The sequence below is a fragment of the Alligator sinensis genome, unplaced genomic scaffold (genome assembly GCF_000455745.1).
Source record: "Alligator sinensis unplaced genomic scaffold, ASM45574v1 scaffold1143_1, whole genome shotgun sequence".
NCBI classification, from domain to species: Eukaryota; Metazoa; Chordata; order Crocodylia; family Alligatoridae; genus Alligator; species Alligator sinensis.
The window spans coordinates 291,759-307,046 of NW_005842947.1; the positions used below are offsets into that span (position 1 = coordinate 291,759).

Here is a 15,288-nt window from a genome sequence, read left to right on the forward strand (position 1 = left end):
TCTAAAATCTCAATTCCTTTGGCTTCTGACACAGTCTCAGCTCCTCAGAGGGCCATTTGGTAATTTGAGCCCTGCTTTATAGGTAGCTGCACAACAATTTGATCTTTACAGAAGAAGATTTCAGCTTGCAGTTTAGTCAGTAAATCTCGTCTCAAGAGAGCTACAGGACAGGCGGAGGAAACTACAAAAGCATGCTCTAACATATTATTTCCAATTTTTGTGAGGAGGGGCTTACATACAGGCAATCTAGTTTGTCTTTTCTCTATACCTTCTACAGTCACATATTTTTCACTTTCTTTAGCTAAAAGGGGCTTTGTTGGAAGCATAGAAAAGGTAGCCCCAGTATCTACCAGGGCCTCATAGTCTCTGCCATCTATCTTTATTTTTATCATGGGATCCTTTCGAGCGCTCGCTCGGAAGGAGATGGTCTTGGACCCCGGTCTCCTTCAGCTAGAATCTTCCCCTGAAGATTCCGCCCGCATCTGGCGGCCCCCCTGCTGAGTTTTTCTCTGTTTGTCTTTCAGCTTAGGGCAATCTCTCTTCCAATGTCCTTTCTCTCGGCAATATGCACATTCGTCAGGCTTAGGTCGGCCTTTTTTTTTCTTCTGCCCCCCCTCAGGTTTTTCTTTCCATCCCCCGCCAGTGTTTGCGCTTTTGCCCAAGGCAGCTGCTAGCATTATCATCTGTTTTTGTTCACGCTTTTCTTCCCTCCTCTCTGCCACCTGATCACGATTTCCATAAACTTTATATGCAATCTCTACGAGTTCTGAAAGCGGTTTATCCGCTGCCCCCTCAGTCTTTTGCAGCTTTTTTTTTTATATCTGGGGCTGCCTGCCCAATAAACATCAGATTTACCATGCGCTGATTTTCTGGGGCCTCAGGGTTTAAGTCACTAAATTTTTTAAAGGCATCAAACAAACGTTTCAGGAAAACCGAGGGAGATTTATCCTTCCCCTGACGGACTTTATATAATTTAGAGAGATTAGTCACCCGTGGCACTGCCTTGCCCAAAGCTTCCACTATAATTCCTAAATAATCATGATTACGCTGTCTCCCATCCGCTGAACTGTTATTCCAATTGGGACTCTCAATGGGGCATATGTTTTGTATATTTTTTTCCACTCCTTTTAAGCGCTCTTCGGCTATTCGATCCGCCGTTCCCAGCACTAAACGCCTTTTCTCCGAGGTCAGAAGGGTATGTAACATCATCCGAACATCAGCCCAGGTGGGGCGGTGAGTCTGCCCTACTGACCAAAACAAGTTTTGCATTTTCTCAGGATCCTCTCTGAAAGAGGGATTTTGATTTTTTCAATTGAACAAATCTGACGTATTGAAAGGCACATAAACAAAGGAGGTGTCCCTTTTCCCTATCAATACCTCTCTCATGGGACACTGATAGTTGGGGGCTGGGTTACAGGATGAACGAGGGGGTCTATTTGGTGCCCGTCTATTCCAGAGGGGCGAACACCATGCTGAGGACCAGTGGCCTGGTAGCCAGGGCTGAGCTGGCGAGTACGGCAGACAACGTGCGCCGGGTCACGCCCGTGGACCAGCCTGCGGGGCCCCCACATCAAACGACCCCCTTATTGACCCGTCTGCTGGAGGTACCAAAATCGCAGCCTATAAAGACAGGTGAAGATTTACGCCCATTTTAACAGTTGTGGTGGGAGAAACCTCCCTAAGGTTCGTTGTTTAGCTGTAATTTGATTGACAGACAACGCGGGTAAAGAAAGACAGCTGTTTATTTGCTCGAGCAAAGACCATAAAGCCAGCAAAAGGCAAAATGCCCCCCCCTAAGGGTGAGGTGATCTTTTATACTTATTACAACAAGGCAAGACTTCATGGTTAACAAAAAAAGCAATACTTGGGCGGTGCTTTTCAAATCTTTGTAACAGCATATTTCTATTAAGCTGAACTAGCACTTTTTTAAAAGCTAAAAGTTAAGTAACAGTAACATTATAATATGTTAGCAAAACCTTATACAGTAGTAGATACTTCTCAAGGACACAACCAGTGCACCCAGAACAATGGTTTCCCTGTCTTATCTTATTTCTTGCTGTAGCTGATTTTTCAGCACACAGACACAGAGATACTTGCTGCTTTTAACTCAGAAAATGCTTAATACAGTTAAAATGATTACTTGACACAAGCAAAGGCTTAGCTATCAATCTGCCTTGTGGTCAGCTGCATTGCTAGGCCACAGGTCATGCCTTGTATTCAGCTGTAAAGCTAATATTTCTTAATAATCTAAATTATTGTTAACCTAACAGTATGCTATCAGAAAATTATTCTATTTCAGGGTAATAACAAACCTGCGCACTACAACCCCTAGGAGAGAGTCACACACAGGCTGGGTCCAAGTTCAGATTTATTGTTTGCAAACAAGTTCGACAAGGGAGCTTAATTTACTCAAATCCGTGTCGACCCCAAACAGAGTCTAGAGTTCCTTTTTATAGCTAACATAAACAAAAGATTTTAACGTGTCGCGTAATTATTGACAGCCCAAGTATTATGTCTTACAACATATGTCTAACAGGTACATGTTCTATGACGGTTTATATATATGTCTCATTTATATCTTAAATCTCCTCCCTGGGGCCGTCCTTAAGTCCATTTCGGTCATTTTTCGGTCAAGGTCTGAGTTTTTTACATCAGCATCTCTCCCTGTCCCTCTTCTCTTATCTCTCATAAGGAGTTATTTGTTGCATCTGTTCCTGGCTATGTCTACAAAAGTCTAGTGCTACTCGTAAATCTATCATTGGCCTACATATCTTAACAAAAGCAAGTGTGATAATATGCAGAAGCAATTATATAATAAAACTAAACAGTTCTCAGCTATAAAGCCTTTATATAGGAAGATGAGACATTTTTATCACACAGCTGCTATACAAACGTTATTGCAAAATCATAATAACTAGATTATAACATTTTTATCACAACACGTAACTTACTTACAGTCCAAGTTTTGTGTTTTCTTTCTAATCTCATCTGATTTGACCTCGGTGCTCTTTGTAACAACACTTTGTAACAGCAGCCCATTCCCTCTCCCACCCCATTTTTTACTCTTGCAGCTTTCCAGAGGCTTTTGAAGTGCTTGCCCAAAAACAGAGTCCTGACTCAACCAAAGCTTGTAAGTCAGGGGGAATTTGTACAAATCAGGATCTCTGAATTGGGCCAAATTTCTCTCATGAGCGATCAGCTTAAAATACAGCAAAACTTCTTCATATAAGCAATGATTTTATTGACTCTTTCAAAGAAACTTTATTTACACAATGAACACAGTACATTCATGTGTTCAATACCTTACAGATCCTTGTAAAAAACAAAATCAATAAAACTGAATAAGTTGAATTTAGTTTTACACTTTAAGACAATGAACCATGACTTAAATTAAAAAGCTATTCAAGCAGGACTTTATTTTCTTGGCCAATGTTACAGCAGTTCTCCCATAAACTTTTTGCATTGGAGGAAGAAAACTACAGGTAGGCAAACAGTTGATATTCCTGCAAAACAAGCGTTTTGTAAGATCAGACCCTGGGTTAAGCCGTCAGTATTTTCCACATAAGGATGTTATGATTTACGCTTGGATGGAGATCAAATATACAGTCAGATTTTCTATATCAACAGTTATGGATACCTGATTTTTAACTTGGATTAATTTAGAAATGGACCTGCTTGACCAAACAGTTTCAAAGTATTGGGGGGAAGCTGCGGGTGGCGGTGGTGGGGGGAAGCAGATATTCAGTTCTGTATTCCACTTTAGGCCAATCTTCAAATAGTCTCCCTTCACTGACTGCTAAAAAAGAATCTTTTCCCTGTGAATCAGGACAACAAACGGGCTCAGATTCTTCCCATCTTTCAATGTAAGCCTCTACTCTTTCACTCACCAGCAGTAGAGGTTTGTCTGAATAAACAGATTTTTTTTTTAATATAAGCATTCTGGAAAACACTTCCATAGCAAGTCAATACCACAGCATATTTCAAAATTAAAATTGCATCCCTCCTGTGATCTGTCTGGCAACCTCCTCATCAGTTGTCTCCTCTTTCTCACGATCTTTGTTCCAGTCTTTCAGGCCTTCTGGGAGTGAAGTATCTTCATCTAAGCTGCCTGTGCCTTCAACAAATTCTTCATACGTAGATTTTTCTGCAAATGGTCTTGGGCCAAGTAATTCAACCATATCACTTTTATCCAGTACCTCCTTCTCCAGTAGTCGGAGAGCAACCTAAAGCAACAGAGAGGTATGTTACACATATTCAATGTTTTACTTGAAAGAATTATACAGTAGGTTGTGTTTAGGTTCTATGTCAATTCATTTTGGAATGAAAATTGGAACCTGAGATAGGGTATGCTTCATACAGCATGATTCTATAGCATGACAGAAGCAGAGATTTGTATTTTAAAATCTTACTGGTACCAAGTGCACTGCCTTGTTTATCAGAAATTGCTGTTTCAAAGCAACGCTGTGAAGGGCTGTGGAGAATGTTATGTTAAGCCAAAAATGAACCTTACATAATATTCAAAACTGCTCCTGTATCTTTACACACTGGACCATAAGTTTTAGTAGGTCAGAGTTAAGAACCTGTTAAGAATATGCTAGAATTAAGTTAAGAAGAATAAGAATTAAGTTAAGAATATGCTATAAATTACAACAAATAATTATTGGTGAAGCTCTGCTCTGCAGAATAGAATGTGTACAGTATCAAGCAAGTAGGGATACAAGATTGTAGGCTTAAGATTTTAAATTTCCTAGGTGAGTAGAATGAATGTACATTGTGGCACCAAGTACATGCAAACCTGAGCTCTGACATTATTTGAAAGGACAGACAAGGGGATATATTTACGAAAATATTTCATCAGAGAAAATGAAAACAAAGTGGGAAAAGATTACATGCTAAAAGAAAAACAAGTATGACTCACTCCTGTATTCTTAAGCAGAGAGGTTATTAGTGGTGTTAATCTGAAGTCAGTCAGAAGACAGGGTAAATATGCACCTTTATAGACTAAGTTTATATAAAGGTGCATTATCTACTCTGCCTTCTCATTCTTGTGTTCTTACTTTTCATTACTGTTAGAAATGAAGCGTCTCCAAACTTCTTAAGTTTTGATATTCCTCTGAGATATTATGGCAATATCTTTTTATAGGGTAATAGCCACCTATTTTACCATTACTGAATCCCAAACAAGCTCCTGTATTTTTACAATGAAGTCTGTCAGGTAATGCATACCCAGGAAAAACATCCAGCCTTTATATTAAGTTTTCCTGGTCTGGAAGTAAAACATACACAGGAAGGAGCCAGAATTGAAGTAGAATGGTGCTAGATGATGTATTGTTTGAAGTTCAGCATTTCAGGGAGCATAAGAGATGATATGTTTGTCTTTTCTATGACTAAGTTAAAGGCTTCATTTCCAAAACCTTGATATTTAATTATTTTATAAAGCTATGTAGTTTTCTCAGAGTATATATTTCCTCCTGAAATAAAATGTCTTATTTTGATGAATTTGTCACAACCCAATTAAGCAGTGCCCATGCCACAAGCAAGAGATACTATTCAAAGCAGTTTTATTTTGCACTAGGTTAACTAAGGGTTAACAAGATGATAGTAACAGCCTTCTTTGCTGTGCATGCCAAAAAGAGATTTATAGCTGCGCCACTAACAGAAATGAAACTTTTGCCTTCTGTGCTTTACATAAATCATTATAACTGGTCAAAGTAAAAAGGGAGTAGCCCTGCAATAACACCCTAGTGGAGACACTATATAATTGGAGATTCTAATTAAATTTATGATGTGGCGAAAAGCAACTGGCTATTACACAAACAAAACCCGCTTGTACTTCTGCAAAGTCGGAGACCTCCGCACACACCTTGGAGACCTCTGAACATACGTATCAGAGTAACTTGACAATCTAATCAATTGCCAAAGTCGCCCCGCCCCGTCTTCGACCCAAATTTAGAGGTAAATCAACGACTGCCGGCCCGAACATTTCTGCCCGAACATGCAGACCGACCTAACGAACTCTAAGCTGTAACTAACCAAGTAAATGACCTCCGTCATTCACCACCTTGACAGCGTAAGTAAACAATCTTGCTTTGCAACCGATAAGCATCTTGTGCCTAATTCCACTCCAAGCGTCACAAGTACCCGCCTGACGGGCCTCTAAGGCCCCTGGACTCCTCGCTGCAGTGCATGGCAGCGACAGAATTTATACTTACAAGTTGCTTTAGATGCAAAAAATCTACTTTTTTTTTCAAATTGCAGGCTTTGCTAATAACAAATTCTGCCTTTTACTAGAAGGAAGGAATGCTTTTTTTAGCAAGCTATGTTGAACTCTACACGTATTGCAATATGAAATGGGCATAATGTATTTGTTACCAGAATGCCATAATATTTGTAACTACTGGCAAGAAACTGGAAAGTTTAAGATGGTTCGAGAATGTATTGGTCTAAAGAACTCAACATGTTTACACCCATGGGCTTTGTAGATATGATCAATTTCTACTGGGAGAATCCCTGTTTTTCTGGTAGAAACCCAAAGGCTTTCCCCAGCCCAGCTCCCACCCCTTCCAGTATTCCCTAAAGCAGTATCCAGTACTCCAGTGCTCAGGTGGGTGGCAGGGACAGTGATTTCAAAAGCCAGAGAAGCTGGGATCTGGGCTTGGGGAAAGCATCCTTATGCCTGCTTTCCAATCCCTCCATCTTCCTCTTGCCATGTGCACTATATCCGGCTGACCAGGAGCAGAGTGGGAGGAGGCAGACTGTTGTGCCACAAGGCTTAGGAGCCTTGCCACTATTGCAAAATGCCCCTGCCTTGTTCTGGACTGCTTTGGGTCAGTCTGGAGCAGTCGAGCAAGGCAGGCTGCCATGCCCCTGCAGTAAGACTCCCAGTATCCTGCTGCAGAACCTGCATGCTCCCCCTTTCCCTGCACTCCTCTGGGTTGGCCTGGAGGAATGAAAGGAGCAAGACTATTCTCCAGAAGGGGAGAATTGGGAGGGTTCCCACCATAGCAGGATGAATCAAGTGATTGGCAGGATGAGGGAGGCATTTTCCCAGGGCTGCAGCCCTCCTGGGGCTGTGTAGGAGCTCCTGCTTTTCAGTGGCTGCCATCTACCACTTTAGAGCCTGCCTCCTTCCCAAACAGACATGGGGGCAGGCTGCCAATTAATGGGCTCCCCTAAGAGTGGAAGTTGCTCAGGGAGCGGCCCTCTAGTGTCTGCTGGCTAGACAGCTTGCCTGTGAAGCTCTCCAGCCATGGGGCTGGAGGAACATCTGTACAGTCCAGATCCAAGCTGTAATTTCTTCTGGTAGAAATAAATGTGTGTACATGCCTCTAGAGAATATACTTTCCTATTTAGCTTTTAATTTCCAAGATAATAGAAAAGTAGGGCTGGAAGGGACTTCAGAAGGCCATCTAGTCTGATTCCCTACTTAAGGCAGGATCATCTTATCTAAGCCACTCTATAACAAGTTTGTCTAACCTACACTTAAAATGCACAAAACCACCTCCTTCGCACAACTACCAGGCACAATGCCCAAAAACACCAATAACACCCTCACTTGCCAGAGATAAAGAAGTGGAACACAGGCAGTCAACATCCTGCAACTGCAAGGGGGGGGCAGTAGCTTGTTAAAATGCATTTGAGCCATCCAAGAAAGAGGACCGTGTCCCCTGGTTGCAGAGGAAGGTAAATTGAAATTGGTATTGGGCAACACAAAGCTTACCTTCTCCACATCTGCTTTCTTCTCATTCAAAAGATTTAGTGTCCTGTCATAAGCAGTGTTAATAAGTGATCGCACTTCTTCATCAATCAATCGTGCAGTTGCTTCACTGTAAGGCTTTTCCAATATCTGCTCTCCTTGATGTGGGAGATCAAAGGAAATCTGCCCTACTTTTTCATTCATGCCAAACTGAACAATCTGAAAATTTAACAGATTAAGTATTGAAATATTTAGATTTTGGATTAAGTAGTAGTGTTGATGATTGGAGCATGTGAAAAAAAAAGCAGATTTCTTATTTGGACTAATTTATAATTAACAAATGTTTCTTTTGACAAAGAATAACTATTATTTACTTCCTTTTAAAGGGGTATTCTAAAAGATGGACAAGTTTGAATGGAAGATTCATTTTTAGTTTTTTATTTAAAGTTTCAAAACAGCCTAAACAAACAGTGAAATTTCAAAAAGGTGGCATTGTTCATGATGCTTTGCTGTTTAACAGATGTTTCATTGTAATTTTGTTCTTTTTAATTTTTCCATTAAATTTCACAGAAGCAATTATTTTACTCTTTCAGAGGCACATTTATCTAATCAAGTTATATTAAGAGAAGCAAAAACCATCACCACTCTCAAAATAGATCCTAGAGTAGTAACCCCTAACCCTAAATGGTGATCAGCTAAAGCAGGGGCTTTCAACCAGGGGTACTTGGGATGGCCTCAGGGGGTACTTGGCAGTGGGTGTTGTTGCTACTGCTGGCACTTCTGCTGCTGCTGTGCCACTGGCCCACTCGCCAATTGGCTGCAGAGGATCCCCACCCCCTGCCACTGATTGGCTGCTGGGGACCCCCCTCCCTTGCTCGTTGAGTGGCTGCTTGGCAGGCCTCATGCCCTCAGAAGGAGCTACCATCTCTGCTGTTTTCATCCAAATCTGCCGAAAAATGACCAAGTCATAGGTATTTCAGCGACTCCCCATTATAGTCCATGGCCAAATCTCCCCGAATCAGCACCAAATCTTCCGAAGCAGATTCAGCCAAATCAATTTGGGACAGTGATCCAAATCAAATCAATATCCTCCGAATTGGCTGAATCCAAATCAAATACTTCCCTATTTGCACAGGCCTAATAGGCATAAATAGGGTGACCATATGTCCTGGTTTGGCCAGGGCACTTACAGATTCTGTAGCCTGGTCCTGGCTGGTTGGTTGGTCAAAAGTCCCAGGCTGGAGTCCGGCAGGCAGTCAGCCGGGCAGGCATTGCTGCTGCTATGTGGCAACAAGGATGTACCATGTGTGGGCAGGGTGGTGCCTGTTTAGCCTACCCACCTTGCTCCTGGCTGAGCAGCAGCAGTGCCTGCCCAATGCATTATGCTGCTCCACCTGACTGCCAGACTCTGACCCAAGACTTTTGACCACCCAGCTGGGACTGGGCTACAGATTCTGGCAGTGTCCTAGCCAAACCAGGCTGTATGGTCACCCTAGGCATAAAGGAACTCCCTATTTATGCATTTTCCTTCTAAAACAGAGGTTTTAGATGTTACATACATGTTTGTTTTTTTTTAATTAAAAATTTTCCACAGGAAAGAATTTTTAGTTTACTAACTTGGGGATATGTACACCCATATAAGTGACAGATTTTTGATGTTACTGACCTGAGCACTGCTTGTCTTTTCATTATTTTACAGTACCTGATGCATTAAATGCATGGTTCCCAGTCTTAACTAGATAAAGGCCATGTATGTAGCTGAGCAGCTTGAATTCTATGCTGTACAACTGTAGAAACATTTGGACCCAACTTGTCAACTACAGGTCAGTCGCATCTTACACAGAGGTTACTTTCTCAAGTCAGCGCGTAAGGCGAAAATCGCGTATAGTCAAATCGCGTATTACCATGCCAGCGATTTGACTAGTGGTGACTGCCTCTGTTTTGCGTGGGGTTGCCTCCCCCGCCCCCCAACCCCCCCCGCCGCCACGGAGCCATGCTTAGAGCTGTGCGGCCACTGGCAGCAGCGCAGCACGGGGTGGTGGTGGAGATGGCTGCATGCTGCCCAGCCACCACCACGCTGCCGTTGCCGCCCGGCCACACAGCTCCGGGCAAGGCTCTATGGCGGCGGTGGGAGGTTTTGGAGGCAGAGGCAGTCACCGCTGGCAGCATGGTGGTGGCCGGGCCTCCAGGTAAGCAGCAGCACTGCGTGCAGACTCAAGCCCCACCCCAACTCCCACCCGGCGTAAAGTTGAATATGCGCAAGTTAAATGCGCATAAGATGCGACTGACCTGTATAGCCATTTTGGAAGTGCAAGATTTCTGCAAAGATTTAAGTATAGGTATCTCCCCCATACATTCCTGTGCCACAGGAACTTAAATTTCCTTATTTACAGGAGTAACTTATAAAAACAAAATAAAGTCTTAAAGTAAGATGGCTTTGTTATTAAGGCACACATACAATACAACGGCCACAGCAGTTATGAACTATTGCTGTAGGCAAAGACAAAACACAGATGCATAACTCTATGTACTCCATACATACTGTGGTTTGAAAATTTAAGGTCCAAGAGTGAGGTCCAAACCATGCAATTCAAAACCTGATCAGCCAAGCAAAAATGTGGCTTCTTTCAAGCAATCCTGTGTATGACTAAGGGAAGATTGTAAGAAAGTTTTCACATGAAGCACAAACCTGAGCATATGCGCTCTGAGTCACCTTCCTCAAGTCATCTTGGGCTCCTGTTGTAATTTTTCCAAAGAAGATTTGTTCAGATACACGTCCTCCCAAGGTCATGCACATTCTGTCAAGTAGCTGCTCTTTGGTGTACAGGTACTGCTCTTTTGGTAAGTATTGAGCATAACCTAATCCTTTGCCACGTGGAATAATAGATACCTTGGTTTAAGGAGGGAGTGGGGAAAACAGAGCAAACCAAAAAAAAAAAAATCACACTCCAAATCACTGCAATGTTATAATCTCTGACAAGATAGCATATAAAAGGAATGTCATGGTCCTATAAGAAAAAAAACCCATATACGCATACCATATACCATCTCTATGGCTTGTAGTCTGTTGCTGAAAACACTGGGCTTATTTTTGGAGAGGGGAAGTGTGAGAGTTGAGAACTGTTAGTGAAATGTTGGATAGTTTTACCCAAGCATTGAGTGAATCAGCTACTAGATAAAAGTGCCAAAAAGCCCTACTGAAGCATGTGAGCTATACATGGGGGAGCAAGGGAGCAAGGTCAAACTGACATGACTCCTCTTCAGGTAAAGCACTGTTTTCAACCCAAATGGCAATCCATCTTTCTTGCAGATGTCAGTGCATATATACCAAAATGTTTTTTCTCAAGCATTTTCTATTACCATGGATTATGGCCTATGGTCTATTCAGAACAGTAGCAGTCATTTAAAATCATATATGTAGGCTGGACTATTTTAAATGTGCTCTACATTTGAGAAAATAATTAAATTTGCAGGACAGGTATACAAAAGCAAAAAGATTATGAATTAATGCTGACTGAAAGCCAACCAACATGGATGAGCACTGTCAATAACTACAATATAGCATTACCCAAATAAATAAAAGGTTTGGGACTGGTTAAAGTATTTTAGTTGGTCTGAGAAGCATTCATTACCAGCTGCCATACAGATATAATTTAGCGAACCTAAATTAAAATACACAATATATTGAGATCAATAGTTCTCTGCCTCTTTCACAGTGGAACCTTCCCTCACCCAGGTGACTGAAGCCTAGCTTACACACCTCATTTATATCATGGAAAGACTGGGTAGTTGTATCTCAACAGTATCTGTTTTTCAACTCCCAGTCTTCAGCCCTCCTTAACTTTGAAGAAAAACAATCCTAAACATTTGACTGGGTATTCAATCTGAACTCCATTTAGCCTCTGGCAATATTAGGAGAGGCCAATTATTGTACTGGTTCTGTCTTCAAAAGAAGACGACCAAGACTCACCAACTCATTTCATATAAGCTAAAAACAGCTGTTCAGAAGCTTGCATCTTATGGGCAGTAATGATCTGAACTAAAGATGATGACTGCAATCTCCCCCCTGCTGCCAAATCTTGAACCCAATGTGGCAGGTTGGAGCCAGGCCACAACCCTCCCCCAACATGGCCAGATCAGGCTGGGCCAAGCCCCTTTTCCCTGCACAGCTGGATCAGGGCTGGGCCAAGCCCCCTTTCCTTGCATGGCTGGGGCCAGGCTGCCCCACACTTCACCTTTGGGGACTGGGTTACACCCCTCCCCCTGTTGCCTGGTTCAGGCGGCCATGCCCCCTTCCCTCTGCCTGACCAGGCTGCGGCAGGGCCACACTTTCTTCTTCCCTCCTCAAACTGTTTCTCCTCAGGGTCAGGCCATGCCCCCTCCCCGATGCCAGGCTGGTTTGGGGTTGAGCCAAGTCTCCTTTCCCCACATGGCTGGATCAGAGCTGGGCTACCCTCACCATCCCCCTCCATCTGGTCACATAGGGCCCTACCATGCACGTCCCAGGTGCTGAACAGAGTCCACTAGATGGATCCAGCCCATGGAGGGACTGGGCACTACCCATCCAGCCCCATGTACAAAGGTTGAGCACTACTGGTTTAGCTTGCTTTACCTTTAAGAGTGGGTCAGCATGTTCCAGAAACCATCCTGCAACTGCATGCCCTGCTTCATGATATGCTACTATCTTTTTCTCCTCCGGTTGAAGTACCTGAGTTTTCTTTTCCAAACCTTTACAAAACAAGTATTAGTTTACCAAAAGTTTCAAACTCTTTAATCCCAGCAAAATCCCTTTAGTATGCTTCTATTTCCTATTACTGTATCTTATATATGTTACGTTAGTCCTGGGTATGACCCTAAACTGCATCCAACTGGAGGGCCTGGTGGCAACATGGTGGGGCTACTCGTGGCAGGGTAGCGCCTACAAAATACCACAATGTAGCAACCTCCAGAGTAAGGTGAGTATACAGTACCTCAAAACCATAGCCCCCACTGCCTTGTGGGTAACTCCTTGGTTGGATAAAGGCTAAGGGACATCACCCTGACAGAAATATGATCTCAATGAAGCATTAGGCTGTCAGCAGCCATTTTTAGCTGTTGCTCTCTGGTAGAAACTACAACCATCAAGGCTTTGAAAGTCTAGAACCGGTCTGGTCTGTGGATCCTGTCTCAGTGGTCTAAAGGGAGGATGGTAGGTCTTGGGCAGCCTCTACTCCTCCATAGGCTTGCCTAGGTGTACACATCAAAGATCTTGGTGCAATGGTCACAGACCTCTTACTGTACACCATGATCCAGAGGACTGATGGTTGCCTGTATATGTTGTTTGGCACTGACACACATTATATAGGAATATTAATAAGTAAAAGAAGGAAAAAGGGAAAGAACATAAAATAAAACTAATAATATTTTGCATTATGCTCTGTATTTATGTCATTAATATGATACTGTTATCTTAACATGATACAGTTTCAGTGTATTCTGATGCTCTTTATCAATGCTATTATTTTAAATAGCCTGCTCTGTATAGCAGGTCTTTTAAATTTTACCAAATCTCAAAACAGGTATTAAAAGTTCTTCTTGGCCCTCATCTTGAACAAATGAGGGAAAAGCATCAAATGAAATTTGCAATGGAAGGGAGAATTACTACAGCAGTGGTAACCTAATTCATTAAAATCTTATGCTACATTATCAACAAGAAAGGGTATAGTTAAAACTGACTTAAAAAAAAAAACAAGCTACCAGATCCAAACTACAGCATATAAAGAGAATCCTCCTGCCTCGTTTTCTTTTCAGATGATTCACTCTACTCTCTCACCTCCAATTACTCGTTCAATTGCTTGCTCAAAGTGCTTTTGGTTTATGGCATCTGAAAGGTGTCTTGCAGCAATTAAAGCAGCTTCGTTACAAACATTAGCAATGTCCGCACCTAAAAACCAAGGCAAAGAGTAAATCATTTTCAACTGCTGCTCTCTCAAGTCTTTTTGGAGAACATAACTAGTGTTAGCTAAATACTAAGCACCCCAATAAACTAAATCTCTTCAGAAATTGAGAGCAAGGTTGCAACTGCTACAAAAAAGTTTGTTTGCAATGCTGACTCATAACTATATTATGTGAATTGATCTAAATTTTTTTAATCGGTTATCAAAGAATTTGTTGCCAAAAGAACTAATTTGTTAAGTCTCATCCCTCGAAGTACTGTCTGTCATAGGCCTTGTACAAAATGAGTAATAACAGCATAAACATCTCCCATATGGGCCCAGTATGTGCTAATGCTTGTTCTAAAAGGATATCATCCAGGAATATAATGACAGCTTGGTCTTCATGCCATTTGATAACTGTTCTCTAAAGAGACTTGAAATAATAGTAACATTTAATGAGAACCACAGTTTTTTTTAGCACTGAAGACCAGAGACAGGTATAGGCAGAAAGAGTTATATTTAGATCCAACAGTTATTGCCATCTGGTAGCATAAACCTAGGCTTGATTAGGACACAACACCTACTGATGAAAGCCTACATATACATTGCCAGGAAAGTATCTCCAAGTCTGGGGGAGCTGGAGCAAGATTTGAATATAACAAAACTACTGAGAGAGATAGAATATACATGTACATAAGAAAAAAAAATACTTGTATTGAATTTCTCTCTGCAATAATGTCCAGAGTGGCAGAAGGGCAGAACGAATGTTAGTAAACCAGAGAAGTGGAAGGAATGAAAAACTACTTCTACCTCTGCAATAACTGATATCGCTTGTTTAATACATGCAAACTAAACATGGCTTTGCAAAGTAATTCACTTACCTGAAAACCCTGGAGTTAGTGATGCAAGTTTTCTTGCTAGATTATCTTTATTTAATGTACTATCTAATTTCAGAGGCCTGAGGTGAACTTTGAAAATAGATGCTCTTCCTTTTATATCTGGGGGTCCTTTAAAAGGGGGTTGAAAAGAAAAAGAAAGATTATCTTTTGAATACAAAGCCTTTCCTTTTTATATACAAGACTTGATGCTGCAAAAAATCAGGTATGGAAATAGCTCCAATAATTTTAATGGAACTACTCAAGGGCCTAATATTAATATTAAATTCTATATAGACTACAGTAGAGCTAAGAACTTACCAAGATAGATCTGCCTATCAAAGCGTCCTGGCCTCATCAGTGCAGGATCTAGTATATCTGGTCTGTTTGTGCCTGCCAAAATTACTACATTTGTGGTAGTGTTAAACCCTGCCAAAACAGAACATGAAGTGTTTAAGTATTTGACTTCACACAATCACCGTTTATTTATGCAATAAAAGCCCAACAGATGCAGCAGGAAGTAGGCTACACTTTAATAAGCACCTTAACTACTGCACCTTAATAAGCCAAATATTTAATACAATGAGCAGCAATACTTTACATCAGTGGTGCTCAACCTTTTGCAACCCCCCCCCGCCCCCACCGACAGATAAGAGGGTGGGGCTGGTCCGCAGGCCAAATCAAGGTAATTGTTTCAGGATTGGGCCCTGGGGCCTAGTACCGCTCATAGATTCATAGATGTTAGGGTTGGAAGGGACCTCAACAGATCATCGAGTCCGACCCCCTGCATAAGCAGGAAAGA

The 15,288-nt window shown here is 41.9% G+C and overlaps 1 protein-coding gene across 2 annotated transcripts in view; it reads right to left on the reverse strand.

The window, feature by feature from the left end:
- Positions 1–3,220: 3,220 nt before the first annotated feature.
- Positions 3,221–15,288, reverse strand: part of AFG3L2 (AFG3 like matrix AAA peptidase subunit 2) — a 42,371-nt gene continuing 30,303 nt past the window's right edge. The window contains exons 11-17 of one of the 2 annotated variants that reach the window (XM_006036337.3): positions 14,808–14,915; positions 14,493–14,618; positions 13,509–13,619; positions 12,309–12,424; positions 10,386–10,586; positions 7,721–7,915; positions 3,221–4,223 (exon numbers count right to left, since the gene is read on the reverse strand). In XM_006036337.3, the coding sequence (XP_006036399.1) occupies positions 3,987–4,223; positions 7,721–7,915; positions 10,386–10,586; positions 12,309–12,424; positions 13,509–13,619; positions 14,493–14,618; positions 14,808–14,915 (1,094 nt within the window). In that variant the 3' untranslated portion in view covers positions 3,221–3,986. The remainder of the gene's footprint in view (positions 4,224–7,720; positions 7,916–10,385; positions 10,587–12,308; positions 12,425–13,508; positions 13,620–14,492; positions 14,619–14,807; positions 14,916–15,288) is intronic. The other variant, XM_006036338.3, reaches the window with a different exon arrangement.